The sequence below is a fragment of the Suricata suricatta genome, chromosome 4, assembly GCF_006229205.1.
Source record: "Suricata suricatta isolate VVHF042 chromosome 4, meerkat_22Aug2017_6uvM2_HiC, whole genome shotgun sequence".
Taxonomy (NCBI): Eukaryota; Metazoa; Chordata; class Mammalia; order Carnivora; family Herpestidae; genus Suricata; species Suricata suricatta.
This window is the reverse complement of record NC_043703.1, coordinates 50,190,025-50,216,570: the sequence shown is the minus strand read 5'-3', so window position 1 is coordinate 50,216,570 and position 26,546 is coordinate 50,190,025. Positions and strand designations below refer to the sequence as shown.

Here is a 26,546-nt window from a genome sequence, read left to right as displayed (position 1 = left end):
ATTCTCTCTCTCTCTCTCTCTGTCTGTTCCCACTTGTGCACATTCTCTCTCTCTCTCAAAAATATACAAATAAAAAATGAAAAAGAATTTAATGGGGGAAATAATAAAAAAATAAATAGTATTTTCAATAAGTAGGGCTGGGTCAATTGGATATCCATATTGGGGGAAAAGAACTTTGATCTCAGCCTCATACTTTTTTTAGAAATTAATGAGCTAAATCATAGTTCTGGATGTCAAAGCCAAATTAATAAAACATCTAGAAGAGAGCACAGAATATCCTCATGGCCTTGGAGTAGGTGAAGCCTTATTAATATGATACAAAAAGCACTGATCTTAAAAGATCAGCACACCCAGCCAGTGTTACCTCACATATTTCTGCTCTTACCTTTCTCTCCATTCCTACAATCACTGACCTATTTAAGAGAGTCACTTTGGCTTGTAACACAGCAGTTGTCGCCCAACTATTCTTTTCCCTTCTTTCTTCCATAGCACAGAGACAATAACATACTTTTAAAAATGCAAATGTGACTGTTATTGCCTGTTTAAGTTAGAAATCCTGTAATGGGTTGATTTCACATCCAAACTGCTCAGAAGACTACAGCTGTTTATGACCTGGCATTTCACCTAACTTGAATTTTGGCTCTACCAATTTTAGGGTTCACTTGATTGTTTTTCTAACACACGTTCTTGTCTGTTCAAAATCCCTTTTCCATTTCCTTCATCCACTAATTCTCATTTAGCTTTTGAGGCTGAGACTTAGGTATCGCACCTTTTAAATCCATCCTTTTACTTTATTATGGGCTAAAGTGCTTGTCCTTGCTACCATGACTATTCCCGTTCACTTTAGCATTTAAAACAGTGAATTTAAATTTCTGGAGGAGATATTTACATATGTGAATCCCAGGGTTTAGTTTAGATTTTGAATGTAGTAGACACTCAAGTTCATTTGCTTGTTTAACCTCTACTGACGCAGCTCAGTCCCACTCCCTCCTCCTTCCTTCACTCCTATTCCATGGAACGTGCTGGAAGCTTCTATCTGATCTTCGCGTGTCAAAGGACGGTAAGACAGGCTAGGACCCAAGTAGGTTGGAAACGTAAAACAGTACTGACTCAACCTTAGACGACCTTCCTCCCTTCGGTGCCTTCAAATGTAACAAGTTTTCTTCTCACTCGGGGAAGCTAGCAAAAAAAAGCTGGGTCTCTGGAGCGCTGGGTAGTGGAACAGTACATCAGCACCGGAACCAAAGTGCTTCCTTCAACCTAGCCATCTGCAAGGGCAGGACGATTTCCGGCAAGTCCCTGTCCGTTAGGATTCCCAGCGCATCAATCACAGAATCTAAGCGCAAGCCGGAACTACGCTCCCGGAAAAGACCACGAAGCAGCGAACGGCGTCACACGACACGAAAGCCTCGGCTGCCTGGGAAGCCATGATAAGAATTGTAGGGAGCTGTGGTGAAAATGGAGTCCGATGTGGCTTAATATTAATAGGGGTGCAAACTCTCCCAAACGTCACAGTTCCCTAGGGAATAACAGTATGGCACAAAGATGCTTTTGAACTACTACCCTTGAATGGTCTTATTGGAGTGCGGAGATGTGAATTGCCCACGCGTCCGTAACCATGGCTGCGAAGGGCGGGGACTGGGAGCGCAGGTCACGGGAGGGGCCTGGCCGCGAGACTCAGTCCTCCACGGTCCCAGCCCGCCCTGCGCTCGCTTTTCGTCTCCCCTCCCCCCCCGCCGCACGCTGCGTGGCTGCTCGTTGGCTACTTAGGACGGAAGCTCAGTTGGTGTTTCTCCAGAAGTTTCCCCCTTGGGCGGCGGCGCAGCTCTTAACCTCGGTGGTAGCAGCTTTAGCAGCAACAGCGATCATTAGGGATGGCGGCAGCTGCAGCAGGACCTGCAACAGCGCAGAAGTGCGTGTTTTCCTTCTTTCTATTACTTATGTTTATCTCCCCCTCCCACCCACGCTCTCCTTAGTGAGCATGTCGCTGTTTTTCCCTGGCAGGTTTTTCCGGAGCTTCTCAGATGCGCTGATCGACGAGGACCCCCAGGCGGCGTTAGAGGTGAGAGAACCAGTCTCCGCTTCTTTCACTCTTGGGGGAGCGCGGCCCCCACGGGTTATAGCGGACCCCGCCTCTTCGCAGCACTGCCTTCCTGGGATCGGGGTTCCTATTTTTGTTGTGTATCATCTCTGATACTGACAGTGGCCCAGTCACTCCAGACCCTTGTTCATGCCCCCTCCCACTCGTTGACCGTTACTGCATCCTCGTAGTTGCTTAGCAATACCTTCTTTATTTCTTGGGGGCGTAGTTAACGTTCATAGTTGGTCTGGATGCAATGCTTTTTAAATGTCGTTTGTGACTAGAAGAAATCTAGGCTTGATAATACTTGTTTATTCTGTTTTTCATTCGATCATTATTCTTGCTGTGCTAAAAAAAAAAAAAAAGTGCAGATTGCTGGAACAAAAACCTTTTACCATGTTTCTAAATATTTCCAGGTATCCTGGCCTATTCCAGTTGTCCTGCTCGTTATTCACTCATTTATCAAAACAAAATTTATTTGGAGTTTCTTTGTACAAGACACTACTTGCTGTGGATTAAAGTCATGTATTATGTCTTTTATGTGTATTTACAAGACACTTTGGGTTTATGTGAAGTGAAAGACTATATTATAAAGCCATAAAGAGAAGCTCAAAGAGCAAGATTTAAATAATAATGAAAGCTAATAAAGAGAGCCCAAGCTAGGGATACATGATGCAGTTGTTCGCAAAATATAGCCAAGGCTTTCTTGCTTTGAAGCAGGAGAGAAAGAGGAAACCAAACCTTGTCCGTTTGTCACATCTCATACAGGTAAGGTTAGGATTTAAGGCAAAAGATATTTTTTCCTAGCTAGCTGCTAAGAGAAATTTGCCACACAGGTAGTAGAGTCTCTCTGGAGAGGTGATACCTGAGAGGACCTGAAGGAGGATGATGGGAAGCTTTGGGAAAAGAGCACTCCAGGCAGGAAAAGAGCCATTGCAAAGCTCATGAGGCGGCCTATTCAAGGAGCAGCAAAAAGGCCCCTGTAACTAGAGGGGGATTGAAAGAGGAGTGAGCAGTGGTGCCAGGAGGAAACAGGGGCGAGGGCCTTCTAAGTTAGGGTGTGTTGTTTTGGATCTAGAAGGGTCCTCAGATAAAATGGTTGGTTCCTTCGTTGTGCTATAACGTTGCTGGCCAGGCTTCTGGGATCAGGATTAAAATAATCTTACAGGAGGCACTGAGCAGTTTTCTCTGTAATTCAGTATGTCATTTAGACGACTATTAAAATTTCAGAAGCTACATTTGCTGGGATCCTAGCCCTAGTGCCTTCTTTGGAAATCGAGTTTATACGGGTTGCTTTTAAAGGGTATTATTGTCATGGATTTTGTTGTCACTTTTCATCTCCTTTGTTTTACTTAAAATTTTTTGATGTATGTTATGTGTAAAATAACAAATCTTAAGTCTTCAGCTACTGAAGTTGTAGTTTTACATATGCGTATACCCCCCAGATCAAGACAGAGAACACTTCTGTCCTCAGAGCTCCCTAATCCTTTCTCCCAGCCAGTAGTTCCCATTTCCACTAGGAAACTCCCATTCTGACCTCCATCACCGTTAGTTTTGCTTGTTCTTGTACTTCCTATAAACAGAAATGGATGGACTAATTACTTGAAGTCAGTACTCTGTCTTGCTTTAAACATGTGAGATGTGTACATATTGTGTGGAGTGGTTATGTTTTTCACTGCTGTGTAGTATTTCATTTTATAAAAATACAGCACAGGGGCACGTAGGTGTCTCAGTTGGTTCAGGTCATGATCCCAGGGTTGTGAGATTGAGACCCACGTCTGGCTCCATGCTGAATATGGAGCCTGCTTAAGATTCTCTCTCCCTCTCCCTCTATCTTTCCCCCACTCAACACATGTGTATGCTCTCAAAAAAAAAAAAAAAACAAAAAAACAAAACACAATTTATACTAACAGTAGATGTTTAGGTTATTTTCAGTTATTAGCTAGTATGAGTAAAGCCACTGGGAATTCCTTGTATGCGTATTTCGGTGAACACATGCACTTTCCTTTGTGGGCATATACCTAGGAGCAGAACTGCATCGAAGAGGCATACAGTTAGCGTTAGTACCTTGGTTCTTCAAGTGTGGCTTTTGAACCAGAAACATCAGCATCACCTGGGAATTATTAGAAATGCAAATTCTTGGATCCCACTTTAGATGGACTCAATGTTCTTGTAAGTCTAGTACTTACCCTTCCATTTTACAGAAAAATACAGACCCAAAGAAATCCAAATAATCTGTCACAGCACTGAGATGTATATAGCCAATTAGAGGCAGAATGGGTGCCTCAGGACACAAATTTCCACAGTCTAGTGTTGTAGAAAAGTAATTCTCAAAAATAACCCCAGACTACCTGCAGCAGCGTCACCTGGGAACTTGCTAGAAATGCACATTCTCAGGACCCAGAACCTATCTGAGTCAGAAACTGGGAGTAGGGAGAGCCAGTTATTTTAAGAGGAAGTGTTCTTTTTATGAGACTGACACGCTACTAACGAGGCACCTAGAAGTGTTCTTTTTATTAAGCTTGAAGACCTTGTTACAAAGACAAAGAGGTAAATGTTAATTACTAAGTAATTAGTAGTGATAAGTAAGGCTGGAACCTTGATGAGAGGATCTTTCTCCCTAGATTTCCTCAAGGGCTGGTTTAACAGTACTGTTGACCCTTGAACAGCATGGGTTTGACTGCATTGGCCTAACTTATATGTGGATGTTTAATATGTGCTGTTCTGTAAATGCTTTTTCCTTGTGATTTTCTTAATTTTTTTCTCTAGCTTTATTGTAGAAATGTAGTATATAATACATACAACATTCAGAATATGTGTCATTTGACTATGTTATCGGTCAGGCATCTGGTCAACAGAAGTCTGTGGGTTAAGTTTTGGGAGAGTTACAAGTTATACTCAGATTGGATTTCTGACTGTGTGAGGGTCAGTACCCCTAACACACCTCATTGTTTAAGAGTCAACCAGTCGTTTTGAAATTCAGGACACTTGATGTTGCATCAGTTAAAATGTTACTTTTTTGGGGGTGCCTGGGTGGCTTAGTCAGTTAAGCAGAGGACTTCAGCTCAGGTCATGATCTCACGGTTCGTGGGTTCGAGCCCTGTGTCATGTGTCAGGCTGTGTGCTGAGAGCTCAGAGCCTGGAGCCTGCTTCGGATTCTGTCTCCCTCTTTCTCTGACCCTCCTCTGCTCACACTCTTTCACTCAAAAATAAATAAACGTTAAAAAAATATTTTAAATGTTACTTAAAAAATTTTTTTTATGTTTATTTTTGAGAGAGAGAGCGAATGTGAGCAGAGGAGGGGTAGAGAGAGAGGGAGACCCAGAATCGAAAGCAGGCTCCAGGCTCTGAGCTGTTAGCAGAGCCCCATGTGGGGCTCAAAATCACAAACCGTGAGATCATGACCTGAGCCAAAGTCGGATGCTTAACCGACTGAGCCACCCAGGCGCCCCAGTGTTACTTTTTCTTTTAAGTTTATTTTGAGAGAGTGAGAGAGAGCGAGAGTGAGCAAGCACAAGAGCGAGTGGGGGCAGAGCAGAGGGAAAGGGAGAATGAGAATCCCCAACAGGCCCCAGGCTGTCAGCACAGAGGCCCATGCAGGGTTTGAGCTCACAAACTGCAAGATCATGACCAGAGCTGAGATTAAGAGCTGGATGTTCAGCCAACTGAGCCACTCTGGAGCCCCTAAAATGTTACATTTTTATATAAGACCATCCAATTAGAATTAAAGGGGAAATGTATCAAGCTGATTTCACATTTTTCATTCATTCAACATACAATATACATTAGTGGTGAATTTTGTGCTGGTAGTCAGGGATCTAAAGATGAAAAGACTACATTGAGCCAGTTCGCAGTCTAGTTGAGAGAGAGACACATCAACAGATTATTAGAATATAAGGTAAATATTCTAATGGAGCAGTGTATGAAACACACTGAGAACATAGCAGAGTAGAGGCTAACTAGGGCAGTCAGAAACTTTACACAGGATATCTCAGTTCACTAGGGAGAGGAAACATATGTATGGATCATGAGATCTTTTGAGACCCAGTATAAACAAGAGCACAGGCTTTGGGGGTGCCTGACTGGCTCAGTTGGTAGAACATATGAATTTTGATCTCCAGATCATGAGTTTGAGCTCCACATTGGGGGTAGAGTTTAATTAAAAAAAAAAAGCCACACAGTCTCTGGAATTAGAGTACTTGGATCCAAATCCTGGTTTCATAATAAATCCATAAGCTCAGGAAAATTCCTCTTGTCACTCTAGATCAGGTTTCCTATGAAGTGGGACCAAATAGGACCTATTTGAAAGGGCTGTTAGATAAGTAATGTAAGGTTCAAGTTGAGGCCTTTAGAGTAGGAACCTTGTAGCATATCTGCTCTTTAGGTTCTAGTCACATTGGCTTTTTTTGTCAGTTGCATGTGTCATGCCCAGTTCTGGTGGATGATCTATGGATTTGCAGTTCCTTTTGCTTAAAATGTACTCTCTTGTACTATCTCATTTTGCTTGGAGATGCTCATCACTTGAGAGTTCAGCAGAAATGTCATCTCAGAGCTTTTTTTCCCTCAGACCATCCTGTCTAAAATGGGACCCATTATAAACTTCAAGGAGGCAGGGATTTTGTGCATTCTTTTTTTTTTTTTTTAACGTTTTTTCATTTTTGAGAGACAGAGACCACGTGAGTGGGGTGCGGGGCAGAGAGAGTCTGAAGCTCTGAAGCGGCTCCAGGCTCTGCGCTGTCAGCAGAGAGCCCAATGTGGGGCTCAAATCCGTAAACCATGAGATCATGACCTGAGCCAAAGGCAGACGCTTAACTGAGCCACCTGATGCTGCCACCCCCGGTACCCCCAATAATTCTTGGAACATTTGAGGTGGATGGGTATTGCATTTTATTCACAAGGCAGCTGAGGCTAAAGAGATTAACTTCCTCAAGGTTATATAGTTGATAAGTGACAAGTCACTTGTCAAGGCATCAGGGTCATCCTCTGGAGGAGGAGGTAGGTCTAAGAATGTGTAATATTAAAAGTTTGGTAGCTGACTTTAAAGATGCTGAGCATTGAAAGCTTTGTTGAGAGCATAGCTGGTTAGCATAAATGTACAATGTTACCAGTTCTGCTTGGTTATGTGGTTTTCCTTTAGCAGTGCTGGATAGCTTAGGAAGGGAGAAGGGGTGATACTCTTGTTTATCATCTGTGGTTGGGGTTTGTGTGGCTAGAAGAAAAAGGGAAATGGAGTCAAATTGAGATATCTAGAGCTACATGCCTTCAATAGTTATTTCCCTCTGAGCAGTCTGCGTTAGCTTTTAACCTTAACAACAAGGTATCTTGTTGGGTAGCATTTTTACAAAGCCTAAAACTTTAAAGATGTGGAAATTCATTTTTCAGATCCAAATTTTAAACAATTTTAATGCTTTAATAAGGAGTTTTTTCCCCTTGTTCTGAATTATCAGGGTATTTCCTTCAGTATTATCAATGTAATTATACTTTATAGTTCACTGAGTTTATTTTTAGAACTATAAATTGCTTGACTATAAAGTAACTCATTTAATGTAAATATATATCTCTAGACATGTTCACAGTATATTTCCCATTGGTCTGCATTACATAATGGCCTTTTGCCACTATGATCAAACGTTGGCACTGAAGTCCTTGCCTTTGAGATACCTCTCTTAGTCCCTTTGTACTCTAGCGGTGATCAGCTGTTGTCACAGAAAGAGTAGAACTCCCAAAACATGCCACAGTCCATTGTAGTTACTACAACCACAAATCATTGTTTTAACTTCACTTTTTCTGGTTTTATTATGTGTATTGCTTATTCAAAATAAATGGGTTATTGCACTTTATGATTTATATTTGTGTCATAATGTTCAGTTTGTGTTCTTTCGGTAACTTTTCAAACATAGCAACCTAATAAGTGAATTGCTTTATTTAACTGAATTATATAACTGTTTCTCCTTAACCAGCAGTTAGTTTATATTTTTAAAGGTTATTTGCAAGTTGGTTGTTTGAAATTCAGAAGTTTTTACTTGACTCCCTTTTTAATTATCTTTGTACACCCAGTATCTGTCCTGGCTTTGTTATGTAACGGATGTTTAAAAATACTTTATAAATTAATAATCCGGGGCGCCTGGGTGGCTCATTCAGTTAAGCATCTGACTCTTGATTTCAGCTCAGGTCATGATCTCACAGCTTGGGCTCTGTACTGACAGTGTGGAGCCTGCTTGAGATTCTCTCTCCCCCTCTCTGTCTGCTCCTCTCCCCCCTCTCTCACGCTCCCAAAATAAATATTAAAAATAAAACAATTAGGTGATCTAGATATTAATATAACTTATAGTAGCTTTTTTGACCTGAAATAATACCTGTTTTCTTGCTGAGGAGAGGCTAGAAATTTGGTTTGAAGATATATTTTAGTAGATAGGTAAGAAGCTATCAGCTCTTTTCAAAATTGTTGAAAGTTTAGTGCAAGATGGTATCATTTAACTTAGGAATTTTAAAGTATCAGGAAAACATAGTAATACAAATATCATTGGTGTGTGAATTTGAATTCTGGATTTGAATCCTGTCTCTGGCATAGTCTCATCACTAACTAGAAAGTAAGGGAATGCATCTCCTGTGCACATCTGGGGGAAGAGCTTTCCAGTGAGAGAAGCAGCAGGTGCAGAGGCCTAAAGGGTTTGAAGATCAGCAAGGCGGCCACTTTGCCTAGACTAGACGAACAAGGGGAAGAGTAGTAAGGGATGACGGGGAAGAGCTAACAAGGGTTGTATCAGGGAGGGCCTTGTAGTTGCTGGAAGAACTTGCACTGTTGTTCTGAGACAGCTCAAAGACATTGGAGATTTTTATGCCTGTTGACATAAACAAGATCTTGATTTTCATTATTGCTTCAGTTAGGGTGATAGAGGTGAAGATGGTAAAAAAAAAATGGTGTGAATTTTAGATGTATTGGATTTTAGGTAAATGATTACCACGTATAGTATTCTTACTTTGTGAGAACCACACTACTAGGTTAAAACAAAGTTAATGATGTATGACTTTTGAAATAATTTTACTTTTTAAGGAAACTAACAAATCCCTAGGGTGTGTGAGCACTAGGTAGAGAATGAAAGCATTCCTATTTGCCTGTATTTGTCCTTGGCCAATTGTGATCCTGCTGTGTCTTCTTGCATCCTTGTTTCAGCTACCACTTACTGTGACTGCCCAAGGTGGCAAACTTTTAATCTCATGTTAAATCTTGATCAGTTGATAGTAGCTTTCTATGAGATACTGTATCTGGGCTTTAAAGAGAATGCTGTAATTTCTTAAGGTTGTTTGCCATTGACAGAGGATAGGAGAGGGCTAGGCCAGATAAGCTTGATTGTGTCTTTATTGATCCTTTTAACTTCCCTGAGATCTAGATTTAACTTGTAGGTTTTTTGTTTGTTTCTATTGGACAGCTTTTGTAGGTATGTCAACTTGTACATGATCTTTGAGTCTTTTCCAAACTAGGAGGAGAAAATCTGTAATGGTCAATGTATATCATCTGAATTCTTCAGAATAAATGAGGTGATAATTACCATTTATTAAGTTTCTACTATAGGCCAAGAATCATGCTAAAGATACTACATTAGATTGTAGGCTTTGGTAGGGGGGAGTGGAGAAGGGAAGATACTGACCCTTTTGTGAAGAAAAGCTCTAGACTTACTTTAATTCTCTGTTATCTTTTCTCCAAATAGCTTATGATGATAGGTTATTTGATTAAAAATCATGTTTAATTAGAATTCAGTTGCTTTCAAAAAACACTTACTAACACTCAACATGTTTATATTTTAGGAGCTGACTAAGGCTTTGGAACAGAAACCAGATGATGCACAATATTATTGTCAAAGAGCTTATTGTCACATCCTTCTTGGGAATTACTGTGGTAACTTTTCTTACTGACTATATTGTTTCTTCTTAATAAGTTGTAAATTTTGCCCAACATGCAGTGAATCTCATACAGTAGAGATTGTCTTTGAAGATTTTTAAATTGGTCTTTCATACAAGGTGTGAAGTAGCTGAAACATGACAAACATGTTGAGCAACACCCAAACAAGTGTTCTGGGTATCTTGTCTTCCTTCAATGGGTGGAGAATTTATATGGATTTCATTTGTAGTTATTTTATATGCTAACAAAAAATAGCATTACATTTACTATTTCACAGAGTTTAAATGAAATGCTCTTATTTGCAATTTTTATAAAAAAATATGTATTATGTAACTATAATTTTTTGAATAGAGGATCTGGGTAGGGAAAAATTAAATACCTTGAGACAAATTACATAAATGAGATTAATGAGAAAATTGGATGAACTTTATCACAGAGCTATATTCATTGACCGAATAGCTTTAAAAAGGAAGCTAAATATTAGGCTCATAAGATACGAGGGTTAAGTTTTTTGAATTATATCTTGGAGCTTTTCCTAATTTAAAAGCATTTGTCCATTTTCAAACTGGAAAACTTAAAAATCTAAGGCTGATTCAAATTTTGTATGTAACTTGTTAGGATGCACAATTAACTGACTAACAACCCCATTTTTTTTGTATGTAGATGCTGTTGCTGATGCAAAGAAATCTCTTGAACTTAATCCAGATAATTCCATTGCTATGCTGAGAAAAGGGTATGCAATAACCTGTCTTCTAATTGAATCTGGACTATTGATAGTAGGTTTTTAGTTGAATAAATTAATTTTAAGTCTTATGTAAATAGTAAATTCTGTATTTATACATCTTAATATATTTTATAGCTGTGATAGGATTTAATTTTAAATATAATTTTATACTTGTATAACTATAATATGTGGTAAGATATATAATTAGTGCTTTTTAAAATAGCGATGATTGAAGTAATTGCAAGGTATAGATGCAAGTAATGGATTTCATATCCCTGTTTACTCAGTGTTTGGAATTTACTATATTTAAGTGAGCAGGGAATATTTATTTCTCAACCAAGCTGGACAAGCTATATTTAATGCCGTGGAAGCTCTGTATCTGTGTACTTTATATCACAGCTTGTTTCTGTATACGTATAACTTTATTCTTAAGAAACTTCTCTAGTTTCTTGGTATAATTATATTTTGGAATAAGCAAGTGTACATAATTAAAATCAAGAAATTCCTTCTGAAATGAGTTCCAAAGTTGGGTTTTAATGGGAAATATATTTTATGCTACATTATATTAGAAAACTTCTTGGTTTATTAACATATACTTAAAATTATTTCGTTTGTCAGTAGAGCATGCTAAGATATTTAATTAGAAAGCCTTTTTTCACGATCTCATGTGTGTGTGGTATTTGTTTTTAATACGCTCATGCAGGATATGTGAATACCATGAAAAGAACTATGCTGCTGCTCTAGAAACTTTTGTAGGCGGACAGAAATTAGATAGTAAGTATTGGAATTGTATGTTAATAATCTAATCCATTTCTGTGTTTTAAAACCATAGCTCAGTTTTGTTAGTGTAATCTCAAATTCATTGTAGAAACCTAACCTTTTTTTCTTTTCTTACTGACATTTCTTGTTGTTTGCAAAAGTTTACTTAAAATTGATTAAATTATCCTTTCTTTAGCATTTAAATCAGATAAACTTTACCATTAGAAGTTAAAAACTGTATAGAAACACTCAGTGAGCTCCCTTTACTTAGTCTGGCTTTATATTTTTCTAATCGACAAGTGAAAGTTTCATTTGCTCTTTTTTCGCAAGTGTATTCAGTTTAAGTTATTCAGTTAGCTAAGATAGGAAGTTTTTTAGCAAAGATTTTTATTAAGAAGTGTCAGTTTGGGTAAATTTTAATAGGAAGAAACTTGGAGTTTTCAAAGTAGTGTGAGTTTTTAATATCAGCTTCAGAGAGGTATATGAAAATTAGTAGTATGGATGTTTGTGCACGTGTATAGAAATTCTAGGAGCCAAAAAACCAGAAAAGTCGGCAAAATACTGAAAGACAACAGTTGTAAGTAATCTCATAGATAATTGTAGACTACAGAGTTCTTACTGTGTACTGTCATGTTATCTTTCTCTAATGATAGAGTCTTTTCACAGTTCACTACAGCAGTGGTTCCCAGCTAGGGATGATTTTGCTCCTTGGGACATTTGGTAATGTCTGAGGAGATTTTTGATGATCATGACTGGTGGATGAGGGATGTGCTGTTGACATCTAGTGAGTAGAGGCCAGTGATACGGCTAAACATTCTACGTTGTACAGGATCGTCCCTCACAACAGAGAAGTATCTTGTCCAAAATATCAGTAGTGCTGAGGTTGTGAATCCCTAAAGTATTGATTATGGTTTTATATTTCTAAAAATTTACTGTTGTATTCTTTTGAGTATTTGCTTTTCTCCTGTATATGTGCTCAAGAGAGGACAGTGCACTGAACTTTTGCAATTGGAACCTACAAATTAGGAAAGAGTGGTAGTGTGTGAATCATTAGGCTTTTTGCTTAGCAAGCCAGCGTATCTGCATTCCTAGCAAATTCTAGAATCCAGTTATCTTGTTCATCGATGCATATATGAAAACTCTGAAGAGACATGAATCATTCCACCTTGTAGACTTCTAGTCCCATTCCTTATTTCTTTTTCTAGATCAATAGAAAGTTTCCCACCTAAAATTTTTCTTTATTAACACCTTATTGCCATTGACTTTTATCTTAGAATTACTTTAGTCTGCCTTAAATGAAAATGTCTGTGTTTTGGTAAAATTGCTGTTGACAATATTTAATTTAAAAACAAATTTGCCTTTTAATTTAAATATAGGGAAAATTTATGTTGTTAGAATTCCCTTAACAGACAAGATAAAAAATTTATAACTCAGAATATTCCTTTTTTCCCATTGCTATGGTAGAAAGCTTGGTTTTATTTATTGATTAATTTGAATTATAGGTTATTCAAATAAAAGATTTTGATGTAATTTTTTCCCCCACTAGAATGAATGTGTACATGTATGTAGGTATTAGTTAAGGCCTGTGTAGTTGAATTTTATTTATAAATTAATATGTTAAGAAATTTTAAAAAAGGTTTTTTTAATGTTTCTCCTGCTCTGTCTCAAAAAGAGGGACAGAGCACAACTAGGGGAGGAACAGAGAGAGAGGGAGACACAGAATCCAAAGCAGGCTCCAGGCTCTGAGCTGTCAGCACAGGGCTTGAACCCACGAACCATGAGATCATGACCTGAGGTGAAGTCGGATGCTTAACCAACTGAGCCACTTAGGCACCCCATTTTAAGAAATTTTTATTTCTCAAAATAATCTTGCTCATAATTAGATTAATTATGTAAACTTTTATTTAGAGTCCTTTTAATAATTTTTAACATTTCATTAGACCCTATACTGTTTAGATATTATCATTGTTTTAAGTCTTTTAATAGTTTGCTTACATGTGTGTTTACATTGCTTTTATTTTTTTTTAAATTTTTTTTAACGTTTATTCATTTTTGAGAGACAGAGTATGAGCAGGGCAGGGGCAGAGAGAGAGGGAGACACAGAATCTGAAGCAGGCTCCAGGCTCCAGGCTGTCAGCACAGAGCCCGACGTGGGGCTCAAACTCACGAACCATGAGATCATGACCTGAGCCGAAGTCGGATGCTCAACTGACAGAGCCACCCAGGCGCCTTACCCTGCTGTCTTTTAAATGTATAGTTATCCATCTGTAGTCTGTTGGCTGCCATGGAATCTGGAGATAGGACAACACCACAAAGTACAGAGGTGTTTTGGTGGGTTTTTTTGTTTTGTTTAAAAAAATTTTTTTTAATTTTTTTTTAAATTTTTGTTTTTAATGCTTTTTATTTATTTTTGCTACAGAGACTGAGCATGAGAGGGGGAGGGGCAGAGAGAGAAGGAGACCCAGAATCAGAAGCAGGCTCTAGGCTGTGAGCTGGGGCTTGAACCCACAAATGTGAGATCTGACCTTAGCCGAAGTCGGAGGCTTAACCGACTGAGCCACCCAGGCGCCCCTATTTGTTTATTTTTGAGAGAGAACATGAACAGGGGAGGAGCAGAAAGAAAGGGAGACACAGAATCTGAAGCAGGTTCCAGGCTCTAAGCTGTCAGTACAGAGCCCGACATGGAGCTTGAACCCATGAACTGTGTGAGCTCATGACTTGAGCTGAAGTCAGTTGCTTAACCAACTGAGCCACACAGGTGCCCCAAAGGTGTTTTTTGGTGTTGGTAGGAATGGCATGGTAACAAGAAAAGCCATTGAGAGAATACAAGACAGAATAGGTAGGGAGCCGGGTCAGAAGAGACTTTTAGATCTCAGTCCAGCTGTCTTTTACCAGGCTTCCACTCCACACTAAATGATGGTGCGTAGGGACTCTAATTCAGATCTGATTTTGTTGTGCAAGAGAAAGTTTCTTTAACAGAAGAGGGATGAGGGGAAATAGAGATTTTTTTGTATCTGGGAACCAGTAAGGTTGACTGGTTAAAGCTAATTTTTTTTTTTAATTCTTCAGGATGAATCTCCAAATATTAAACCTATTAGTATGTCTATAGCTGTGACATTATGCTGTAAACTGTGTTAGGATAAGTATTTCTAATTTACTGCTGAATCCCCAGTGTCTAAAGCACTGTTTGGAACATAGTAGGTATTCAATAAGTATTTGTTGAATGAAGATGTGCAGATGAATGATGTTACATTCTGTTTTCTTCTAGGTGCAGATCCTGATTTCACTGTCTGGATTAAAAGGTGTCAAGAAGCTCAGGATGGTAAGTATGTAGGTTTCTGATGGTCTTTCAGTTTACGAAGAAGTAAGTGTTTGACATTTTTGGATTTAAACAAATTTATTTGTAACTTTATAATTTTTATACATCATAAATTTAACTAGTTCCCTTAGATAGGGATTTCTAAGATTTTGTTACATTGAAAGGGTGATTTAGATGGGTTTGTATTATGGTTGTATTACTGGTAAGAAATTACTAAGGCGTAAAGTGACTCCAAAATGCAAAATTAGACCACTTTCTTTTATTTGGAATGTATGGTAAATTGATTTAGTAATCAGTCTGTTTATGCTATAGAAATCATGTGTGTAATTTTTCCTATAAATGTACTGTTAATTAGAGATGTTTTTATGTTTTTAACAGGATCACAATCCGAGGTGGTAAGTACAAAGTTTTTATCTTTTGTGTTTTTACTTAATTATAATTTTGCCATGTAGATTTGAGACAGGACTCAGAATGATCTTTCTTTTAGGTATATCTTAAGCAATTTGATGTAAATACTTTTCATAACTAAAATAATACCATTTTGTTTGGTGAAATAAATATGGAAGTTTATAGTCATGAAAATCACACTGATTTAATGTGTGATTCAAGTTGATTTGGTATGTTTTAGTATGGGCAGGATGGTTATTTTTTTATCTTTTCCTGGCTGAAAAGTCCTCACATGTAGGTTGAACCGCTGCTACCTTGGAAGCACTTGTAGGGTTTATCGTGGTGTGATAAGAACACAAAAGTTAGAGGCGTCTCAGTGGCTTAGTTGGTTGAGCATCCACCTCTTGGTTTCTGTCTCAGAGTTTGTGAGTTCGAGCCCTGTATCCAGTTCTGTGCTGACAGTATGGAACCCAGTTGAGATATACTTACTCTTTGTTCCTCATGTGCATGTGCTCACTCGCTCTCACAAAATAAGTATTTTAAAAAAGAACACAAAAGTTAACTAGAATTTGGAAATGTTTATCTCTGTCTAATTTAGTTTCATATTTGGTGTTTGGACATGAAGATTTTTAAATTTCAGTTATTAAAAATTATGGTGCATTTGAGGGATGCGTGGGTGACTCAGTCAGTTAAGTGTCCAGCTTCAGCCCAGGTCATGATCTCATGGTTTGTGAGTTTGATCTCCATTTGTGGCTCTGTGCTGACAGCTCAGAGTCTGGATCCTGCTTCAGATTGTGTTTTCCTCTCTCTGCACCTCCCCTGGCTCGCAATCTGTTTCTCTTTCAAAAATAAACTTAAAAAATTTTTTTTAGTTATGGTGGAGTTGAAAATTATTTGATTATTTTTTAACCACATATGTTTATATATAACACCCATAGTTAATTATGGCTAATGGTTTTTAGCAGTGAACATCTACAGTTTAGTCAATAAAATGACAAGGATTCAGGAATGTGGTTGTGGTCTTAACTCTAAGGGCACTTACTTAACCATTTTGGGTCTCCTTTCTTTGAGTCTGAATCAAAATTTACATCTCTCTCTTCCAGAATCACATTGTGACATTGAGAAAATCTTTTATTCTCTGGGCTTTCTTCCTATGTAAAGTGGGCCTGCTAGAGCTAATCTCCTTCAGGCAGGTTGTGAGCTTCAGGCCAGGTATGTGCGTATGTAGTGACTGGAGTTGTGAACATCACCAAAAGTGAGCCCTGTCTGGTTATTTCTATACCTCCAAGGCTTGTCTGTAATTCCTGAGCATGATTGATGAGGGAAGTATTTAGAAGTGGGCTTCCTTCACCTGCTGGTGTTTTTATTTAGGTCTTAGACTATTTTTGGGATTGGAACTAGTCCTGAAAACAACAGAGTAGCATTTGGATAATGCTTCGTCTCGTAACACAAATCGCTGTAGAGCCACAGTGCATTTTGTCACTGCTGTAGTTCAGTGTAGTTTTTATCTTTATACCAAGGTGAACTGGAATAGTCTGTTCTAGTCATTATCTCCACTTGATATCGTTTAGATTCAGGTATTTCTCAATAGTTAACACTGGAGAGTAATTCTGGGTTAAACTCACATCGGTAGAGGGGCTTTATTTTTTTTCTCTAAACCCCCTCACTTCCCTTATCATTTAGGGGCAATTTAGAGGTCACTTATGACCCAGGGCAAGTTCTTCAGATTTACATAGTCTTAACTGGCACACATGTAGTTTAGGAAAGTATGGATTGGTCAAGAGTCACTTTGTTTTTTGATGGGCAATTTAGAATCATTGTTACTGAAAGCCCATAAATGGAGTAAGCTGTTATCTGGAAGGTACCATGAAAATGTTCCTTCATACCTTCCAGAGCGGTGTTTGACGCCATTGTTAAGCCTGAACTTTATACTATTTCTTTTCTTTTTTTTTTTAAGTTTATTTTGAGAGGGAGAGAAGTGCATGCACAAGTTGGGGAGGGGCAGAGAGAGAGAGAGAGAGAGAGACACTGAGAATCCCAAGCAGTCTCTGTACCATCAGTGCAGAGCCCTATGTGGGGCTCAAACCCCCAAACCCTGAGATAATGAGCTGGGCTGAAGTCAGATGCCTAACTAACTGAGCCACCCAGGCGACCCGAGGTATGCTATTTCTGAAAAATGTTTTTTTATGTCATTGTTATTATCATTTTAGAGAGTTAACCTTGGAACTGAACATTTTAGATGTAATCTTTTCCAATCATTCCTTTAGAAAATAATTTTGGGTTTTATGCTTTTATTTTAGAAGAAAAATCTTAAAATTATAAAAATGCTGAATATTCTAATTTTTTGTGACAACTGGTATTATTTACCAATTATGAGTATTACACATTGTCTTTGAGGACATTTTCATGTAGTTATTTCATATCAAAGTAGCCATAGCACTGGGTAAATTAGTAATATGTGCATTTTAACATACAGTTGCTAAACTAATTTGTAAAAATTTTTCTCTTTCAACTTGTCAAAATCAGTCTGCCTCCCAGAGGACTCATCAGTCAAAAATCAAGTAAGTGTTTCTTTTTCATAAAACAATGCATGATAAATATGTCTAAAGGGGGAAATCCTGTTGTTTAATAGTAATAAGCAAGTTCTTACTTTGTGATTTTTAAGTGTTTTTTAGTTTTTTTAGAAATTGCGTTTAGCCTGGGAGAGCAAATTCTAAAGCTGTTTGCTGATTACTGTTATTATTTATAACTAAGAATAAATTCAAGTCACTTCTCCACTTTAAACTCACTTTCTCTGGCTCCATATTACGTCACCGTGACGAGATGACGAGAGCCTCCTCGGCTGTTACTACGCAGGTAAATACGTTAGCGGTTGGCAGGTTTCCCAGAGTTGTAACTGTGTGCCTTTTATATTTTAAAGTAACGCTTTCATAGAATAATTCTGCATGAGTTGAACGTGATTATTTGCTCAGGGCAGCAGTTAGAATAATGAATTAAGCACTGCACAAGTATTTGAGTTTATTTTTAATTATTCCGTAGCCACGTGTACAACTTGTATTCTTAGGACTATAAGGGAAAGAAATACAAGGCATTGATCTGGAGCTTTGCATTCTCACTGAATTTCAGAGGGAAACTGAGACTCATAAAGTTCATTTCTTTAATCAAGATGCATTTTAATTACCTAAAATAGCTTGAAAATGTTAAAACAATTTATTCATGTTCTTTCTGGTGAGATTTAGGATGACTCTTGCAAGTACCAAGTAGATAGGGAACTTCGAGTAGCTTGGTGGCAGCATCAGGGGTGTAACACAGACATCAAATAATAATTATGATGTTAGAGTGTAAAATAATCTAACATTGATTTCATATTACCAGGCACTGTGCTCAGTCTTAGTAATATAATAGCGGCAGAATAGATAAAATAGCTCTGCCCTCATGGATTTATAATCTAATATAATTTGAAAGTGAGGATCCCTACAATTTTAGAACCTTCTGTGGGAAAGATACACAGAAGTAGAATCTCTAGGCACACTAGTTTTCCCGTGTACCTTGAGACTGAAGGAAGATACTGTGTTTAATATTGTGGTTGGCAGGATGGGTTAAACTTTAAGTTATTTTAATTTTAGCTCATTTGCTTCTGCTCATTGTGTTCATGGCTGTTGCCCCCAGCTTCAGTTAAGAGATTTTGGAGTGGAGTCAGTTTGACGCGGGTCCAGTGTAACACTTACTGCAGACTGGCTGATTGCTTCACTCTTCTGGGCTTATATTTTTTCATCTGTAAAATAGGGATAGAAGTGCTTTTTCTTAGTTTTAGATTGAAATGGAAGTGTAAAACTATTGATGGTATATAATAATGATTTGTTGTGTAGAATCTCTTTCCTCTTCAACATTAGCTTAAGCCCAACAGTTTAGAGATAGAAGTAAGAACCCCCAAAATCATGGAAGTATTTAAGTCTCCTGGAAAAGTTGAGGCATCATACCTCTCTGTTCGTTTGTACAGATCAAAGGAGAACAGTTACATAAAATTGTAACTCACCAGCTGCTCTGCTATTTTGTTCCTCAAGGTGGAGCTCTTGTTGTTTATCAGACTAGTTTTTATCTCGACAAAACATTAAGAAGCAACAACTTTAAGAAAATTAGATGTTCTGAGTTTTTGTTTTTCTTTTTTAATAGGTATGACTGGTATCAAACAGAATCTCAAGTAATCATTACACTTATGATCAAGAATGTTCAGAAGAATAATATAAATGTGGAATTTTCAGAAAAAGAGGTTAGTACAGTCTTTGAACTATTTTTTATTTTGAGGTTAACTACTTGTACTCGCAAAATAGTATATTGCAAAATAACCTATAGCAGTTTATCGATATGTCATTTCTTCCTCAGATATGGAAAACGCTGATGAAAATCTAAAGCATTGCTTCTCAGTCTGAGTGATTTTTAAATTTTGAGAGAAAAGTGTTTATACTGTAGGGTTTAGCTAGATGTACATAATTTAGATTTGTAACTCACAGCAGAACTTGGTTGACAAATAATAAAAGACATTAGTATGGTGTGATTTGGTTACATTTGTGTGATATGCCTTTGTGAAAAAATCTGCTTATTTGTTGTGTGATTTATAGGTCTTATAATTTGCTAACCACATTAAATTAGAATGGCCTCTACTAATTTGGTTTATCATTAGTAGAAAACTTTAATGATATTTAAGTTAGTGGTAGAAGTAGATGTTTTGCATATGAATACTTTTTTGTTACATACTATATTTTGCTCGTGTATCTTGAGTTTTCTGGAGATTTAAATGCTAAATATGTGTTTGAAACATAGTATTTTCTGCTATTTAATTATGTACATGAGAATCCATAGAAAGGGTACCAGATAGAAAAAAAAGGATTATTTTGAGTTTCCTAAATCTGATACTCGATATAAAGTATTAAAACATTCTGCAGCAGTATTGAAATTCTGTAATTAATATTCAGTTTAAGTGTTTCATCCTTCATTATATAAATTTTATAAAACGTCCTGCTAATTTTGTATTCATTAGTTATCTGCTTCGGTGAAACTTCCTTCTGGAGAGGATTATAATTTGAAACTGAGACTTCTTTACCCTATAATACCACAACAGAGCACATTTAAAGTACTTTCAACAAAGGTAAGACAATTTAAAAAGAGTTGTTAGTAGGGGGGACACCTGGCTGGCTGTCAGAAGAGCATGCAACTCTGGATCTTGGGGTTATGAGTGCAAACCTCACAATGGGTGTAGAGATTACTTAAGAGTTGTCAGTAGTAATATTTTCAAAATTTAGAAATATTGGTCAACTAATGACCCATGTAATTAAAAGTTTATAGATCCTTTCAGACACATATATTCAAATTAAAAAGGACAGGTAAAAACAGTAATTTTTGAGTACACATTTTCCCCTTTCAAAATTCTAGGACAGTGGAATGTAAAAATCAGTTTAATCTCAGTAGTGTTTATATATTTATTAAGATTGGTATGGTAGTTCTTAAGGAGGTTTTTTAGAAGATGTAATTTTCAGCCTCTCTTTAAGATTTGATACAGTGAGCATCTCTTCTTGAACTTGTCTGTTTTGATGTACAAGTACTTTTTCAGCAGTGAAAAATACTACTGTGGAGGTGAATCTGCCTGGGTTTTTTTCTGTCTTTTAATTAATCTGAATTTTAGAATACTTTGTTATGAGGGAATACTGAGTAATTTAAACTGCAGTTTGAGTAATCATGTACTTTTTAGATTTCTTTATATCTTCAAAAAGTAAATTTGCAATAGAATTAAAATTCATAGACTTGTAAATATAAATTATAAAAAGATGTAGATAGTATAATTTAGCAGGACGGGTACTGAACTGAAAAATCAAAACATCTCACTCTGGTTCTTTGCTTGCTCTGTGAATTTAGATTGTCACAGAATTATTGTAGGAGTAAATTTTCATTGTCTTTAAAAATGAGAGCTGTGGACTAAATGAGCTCTGAAATTTTTTCATCTGTAAAATTATATGAAGGTATATAATGAGTTAATGACAACAAAACGATATATAAGTAGACTTTTTTCCTTGCTACACCTTCTTGATGAACATGGCCTGTTTAATTAATAACTCTGTTAATAATTATTGAGTTTAAGTTCTAAGGCTAAGTGAATTTTCATATCCTGCAATAGAATCAGGTCGGCTAGTGTCAGCGAGAATATGGTAACTGGCCTGCCGAAAGAGGGTATCTGCAGAGCATTTGAGCAGAAGTGCAAAGTAAAGAAGTCGTTTTTTGCATCTGGATGGAAGTGATTTACCCACTAATTTATTTAAAGATTACAGAGTACAAAGCTGTTAAATTATGAGAGAGAGAGAGAAGAAACAGTTGTTTGGATGATAGAAAGTGGGAAAAAGGAATGAAATCTTACCAAGATTTTAGTCTTACTGACCCTATCCACATAGTGTAGAATTTGTTTAATAAAAGAACATGGGTAAGTAATCACAAAGCTATAGCTAGATTTGAGAGGGAGACAGTTCAGAAAATTACGAGTAGGCATTTTTCTACATACGGTATTTTTATCAACATATTCTTTTGAAGTAGTTTAAATGGAAGCTGAGTTGTGTGAATAGATGGTGTAAATGACTTCAGAAACTTGTGTTAGTGGGTTGCCTCATGTAACTCATGGAAGAAGATTTGTGGTAATAAATACATATAAGCCTATGTGGCTAGAATTGAGGATGCTAACAAAGCACTGTCATCTCTCATTCTTTATTTTTCTTTGAGTCTTGAATACTTCTTGATTCTGACCATTTTGCAATGCTCCTACTGTGTTCCCAGTTTCCTTTTTTGTGCCTTTCCTCTTTTAAATGCTACATGACATTTTTCTTTTTTGTGTAATAGTTCATGTATACATTTTATTTCCTTTGAGTTTAGTCTGTGAGGATAAGAAATATGTCATATTTTTGTCTTTGTATATGCTTCAGGTAAGATTGGCACATAAAGTACAGGATGCCCAGTTAATCTTACAAACTGAATAATTTTTTAGTAAAAGTATATTCCATTTGCTAAATTTGGCAACCCTAGTCCTGTGTGTTGTACATAGGGCTGCTTAGTAATTGTTCAGTGAATAAATTTATTTAATTTTTAAAATTTTATTTATTTTGGGGGGGTTAGATGGGGTAAAAAGGAGGAGGAGGGGACAAGGCAGAGAGAGAAAGAATCCTAAGCAGGCTCTGCACCAGCAGCAGGGAGCTCGACATGGGGCTTGATCTCATGAACCATGAGGTTATGACCTGAGCCAAAACTAAGAGCCAGCTGTTTAACCAGCTGAGCCACCCAGGTGCCTGCCCCTTAGTGAATAAATTTAAAGTGGATTCTGATGTTAACCTTTGAAGTTGTTAAGAGTATTTTTAATCTTAGTTTTATAGATGAAAAGAAACTGAGGTTCATGGACTTTAAATGCTTTCCCCAAGTTTACATAGTTACTAATTTTGTTTGTTAAACTAAATTATTCATCTTGGCCCAGGAAAAACACTTTTATTTCTGGAAAGCTATTACTTCTTTGCTTAGGTTTTTCTAAGTTCTGAATTAAAGAATTAACATTCTAAAGATGTGTAATGGACAATGATTTTTCTTTTACTAGCCCAAGGTAATATGTATTAGTTTCGTTAGCCCACTAACTTTTAAGCTATATATTAGGGGAAACAAATTGAAATAATTATATTTAATTATATCCTAAGGGAAATGAAAATGTAGAATCTTTTTTCATACAGCAGAGGGAGACTTAAAATGCTGAAAATCAAATCTTTCTGTGAGTTATTAAGGTTTATTTAGTGATAGTAAGAAAACCATGAAGTCACGGGGTTTTCATGTGAATTCAGATGTCTTGAATCATTTATGTGAGTTGAGAAAAGGATGCTTCTGGTTATAAGAAACTGCTTAAAAAGAGAGATTCTGTAAAATCTGTGCTTTAAAGGGGTGATTGCTTTGAGAATTCAGGTTTTTTCTTTCCCACCTTCAAGGATGAATAAATGTTGCATATTCTTGTATAATCATTGGTTAAGTGTTATTAATTAAAGTGAAATATAATTTGCATTGAAAATAAGAGAAGTAGCACCCTTATATTAATGAAGTCGCAATTCTTAACTAAATATTTTAGTGTCGTGTCTAGATTTTTCCAAATCAGAATTCACTTTTTTTCCAGTACCTCTGACAGTTATTTCTACTTTTTATTGAATTCAAGCTTTCATATCTGCCTATTAATTCATTTTCTTTATTAAGAAACTGTAGTCTTTCTTTTGCTCCATCTTACTAATTTCATGACAATATTCACTGTTCACAGTCACAGAATTTTAGCTTCAGTGACAGCTGTGCTGTGAAATATTCATTTTAAAGGTTAATATTTACTTCTTCTAAAAAAAAAAAAACCAAGAATTTTCAAAATCCTTTGGAATGAATCTGCCTTTGTAGAAAATGTTCTTTGGGTGGCTCAGTCAGGTGGAGTGTGAGACTCTTGAACTTGGGTTCAAGTTCCATGTTGGGTGTAGAGATTACTTAAAATCTTTAAAAAGAGTTCTATTCCTCCCATTGTTAGTCAGAGCAGTTTTTTAAAATGTTATGCCTATAAAACATGAAGGCTTTTAACTGAAATTGTGGAAGGTAAAAATATGTGTCTTTATTGGGAGAGAAACCATAGCTCCCTTCTTAACTCACCAAAATTTGAGAAGTTTCAGAGTGAATTCGTTTTCTTAATATTCATATAAGAATCCTAATGATGATGTGATGGAGTTGGGGATGCCTGGGCAGGATGCTACTGCTTTTTTAAACACACAGATGTGGGGGCTTTTTGATTATTTTATGTCTTTTTGATACAGTGTTGGTGATAATTCTGTTAAGTAATTAGTTGCTGCTAATGCCCAAATTGTTGTTTTTGAAGTTTGTTCTTGCCACCTTTCCTACTAATGCATATTCATATATTTTCAAAAGAAAAGGATTTTACCATAAGTACTGTCTGTAGCTGTCTTTTTAAATTTAGCCATATATTATGGATGTTTGTTTCATGCCCTGAAATATTCTACAGGAAGGTATTTCACTGAATGCATCTATTGTAGCTTATTTAGTCAGTTCCATACTGGTTAACTGGTGTAGAATTATAGTAGGTAAGTATTTTGAATGCTGTGTATTATCCGTGCATGGAACCCTCACAGTTACTGCATGATGTAGGTATTTTTATCACCTACTTACAGGTATAAACTGAATCCAGAGATGTTAAAAATACTTTGCACAGATTTTTTAGCTAATTATAATGATGAAAAAGATAATGATAAGAGCATTCAGTTACTTTCCAGACACAGTGCTCTATTCTTTTCATACATAGGCTCATGGCTCATTTAATCCTCATAAGAACCCTAAATGAGGTAGACCTTGTTAATCCCTTTTTACATGAGAAGCTGAGATTAGTTACTTGCTCATGGTCATATTTCCAGCAAGTAGTATCTATAATTCTTCTCTAAAATTACACAGCTGATGGTTTTTGTCTTATTTTCAACCTCTGCTTATTTGTGAAGAAATAAGACTTTTAGCAGTAGATGGCACTTCCAGTAAGTTGTCTATCTTGGTTGCGTCATCTCTAAAATGTGGATGATAATCTCCTTTTATAAGATTGTTCTTTTAAGTGAGATGATACATATGAAGCACACAGCATGTGTAATAGTGCTCAAGAAGTGTTACTGCTACTATTATTTTATCCTTATTATTTAGATTTTCATTCAGATTGTAAAAGCAATAAATGTGTATCATAGAAAATTTGGGAAAACGTAAAGGAGCTGAGAAAGTAATCAGTCACACTGTTGACATTTTGGCATAGTTCTTTCCAGGAAACTAGATATTTCCCTATATTTAGATATTTCACGGAGGTGATACCTACTGGAATGTTTTTTTTTTATGGGAATATCTCTTCAGATTAATTTTTTCAAGAAGAATAGAGACTGGCCTTATGTATTAATACAGTGCCTGGCCCAGAGTAGACACAGAGTAAATACTTGAATTGTGCTGTTGGAACTTTGGGGAAGAGGAGTGCCTGGGTGCCTCAGTAGGTTAAGGGTCTGACTTTGGCTCAGGACATGATTTCATGCAGAAGCCCCACATCATATTTTCACATTGCATCTGGCTCTCTGCCCCTCCCCAACTTGCACTCTACTTGTATGCACTCTCAAAAATAAAAACATTTAAAAAAAAATGAACTTTGGAGAAGATTTTTCAGTTTCTTGTCATTAATTATTGATTTTTGCATTAAAAAATGATTATAAAATGATTTGAGGGTAGGGTCACCTAGGTGGCTCAGTTAAGCATGTGACTCTGGCTGAAGTCATGATCTCATAGTTTGTGGGTTAGAGCTCCACATCAGGCTTTGTGCTGACGGCTCAGAGCTTGGAGCCTGCTTCAGATTCTGTGTCTCCCTCTCTCTCTTGACCCTCCCCTGCTTGTGCACACTCTCGCTTGCTCGCTCCCCCCGAACTAATAAACTTCAAAAAAATTAATTTGAGTGTAAAAATAAAGATGCTCCATAGGTGTGCAGTATGATTTCAGAAAGACTTGAGTTTACTCTGTTAAACCATGAATACATCAATTAGATGTGCGAAAAGCCGAGGAAGAGAATATTGGGTAAAATTACATTCTGAAGGTCGGGAACAATTATTTAATGACCACAGCCTTGAAACAGGTGGTTGTCAAAACTGCCAGGAAAAAAAAAAGTTTAGCAGTATTTTTTTAATGTTTACTTATTTAATAGTGTGTGTGCACACACACTTGCTCATATTACATATTTAATCAGTGAATGATTATTAATCTTAGTATTAGTTGTATTTTTTTTAATGTTTACTTATTTTAATAGTGTGTGTGCACACATGTGAGCAGGGGACAGACAGAGAGAGGAGAGAATCCCCAGCAGGCTCCATGCTGTTAGTGCAGAGCCTGATGTGGGGCTTGATCCCACAAACCATGAAATCACAATGCAAGCTGAAATCACGAGTTAGATGTTGAACCGACTGAGCCGCTCAGGTGTTCCAGTTGCATTGATTTTATATAATGTTAGGGTTCTCCAGTCTCAAACAGGTTAAGGTATATGCAGATGTAGTAATTCCATTAGAATAGGGTTTCTCAAAGGGGGGGTTGCTATTGACATTTCGGGCTGTATAATTCTTTGTTTTGGGAAGGTTGCTCTTTATGCATCCCTAACCCCCACCCCAGGTGTGATGACCAGCTGTATCCATAAGCATTGCCAAATTTCCCTGGGCCGCAAAATCACCACTGGTTGAGAACACTGCATTGGAAGAAAAAAGTATATGAATTTCATCAAGACTTTTTTTTCTGTTTATTTATTTATTTTTTTAACATAGCA

The 26,546-nt window shown here is 36.9% G+C and overlaps 1 protein-coding gene across 1 annotated transcript in view; it reads left to right on the top strand.

The window, feature by feature from the left end:
• The first annotated feature begins 1,770 nt into the window (after nt 1-1,770).
• The window catches only part of SUGT1 (SGT1 homolog, MIS12 kinetochore complex assembly cochaperone), a 29,220-nt gene continuing 4,444 nt past the window's right edge, over nt 1,771-26,546 (top strand). The window contains exons 1-10 of the mRNA XM_029938458.1: nt 1,771-1,912; nt 2,005-2,062; nt 9,887-9,977; nt 10,644-10,713; nt 11,408-11,478; nt 14,732-14,785; nt 15,161-15,177; nt 17,696-17,730; nt 19,343-19,439; nt 20,208-20,315. Coding sequence (XP_029794318.1) covers nt 1,875-1,912; nt 2,005-2,062; nt 9,887-9,977; nt 10,644-10,713; nt 11,408-11,478; nt 14,732-14,785; nt 15,161-15,177; nt 17,696-17,730; nt 19,343-19,439; nt 20,208-20,315 — 639 coding nt within the window. The 5' untranslated portion in view covers nt 1,771-1,874. The remainder of the gene's footprint in view (nt 1,913-2,004; nt 2,063-9,886; nt 9,978-10,643; nt 10,714-11,407; nt 11,479-14,731; nt 14,786-15,160; nt 15,178-17,695; nt 17,731-19,342; nt 19,440-20,207; nt 20,316-26,546) is intronic.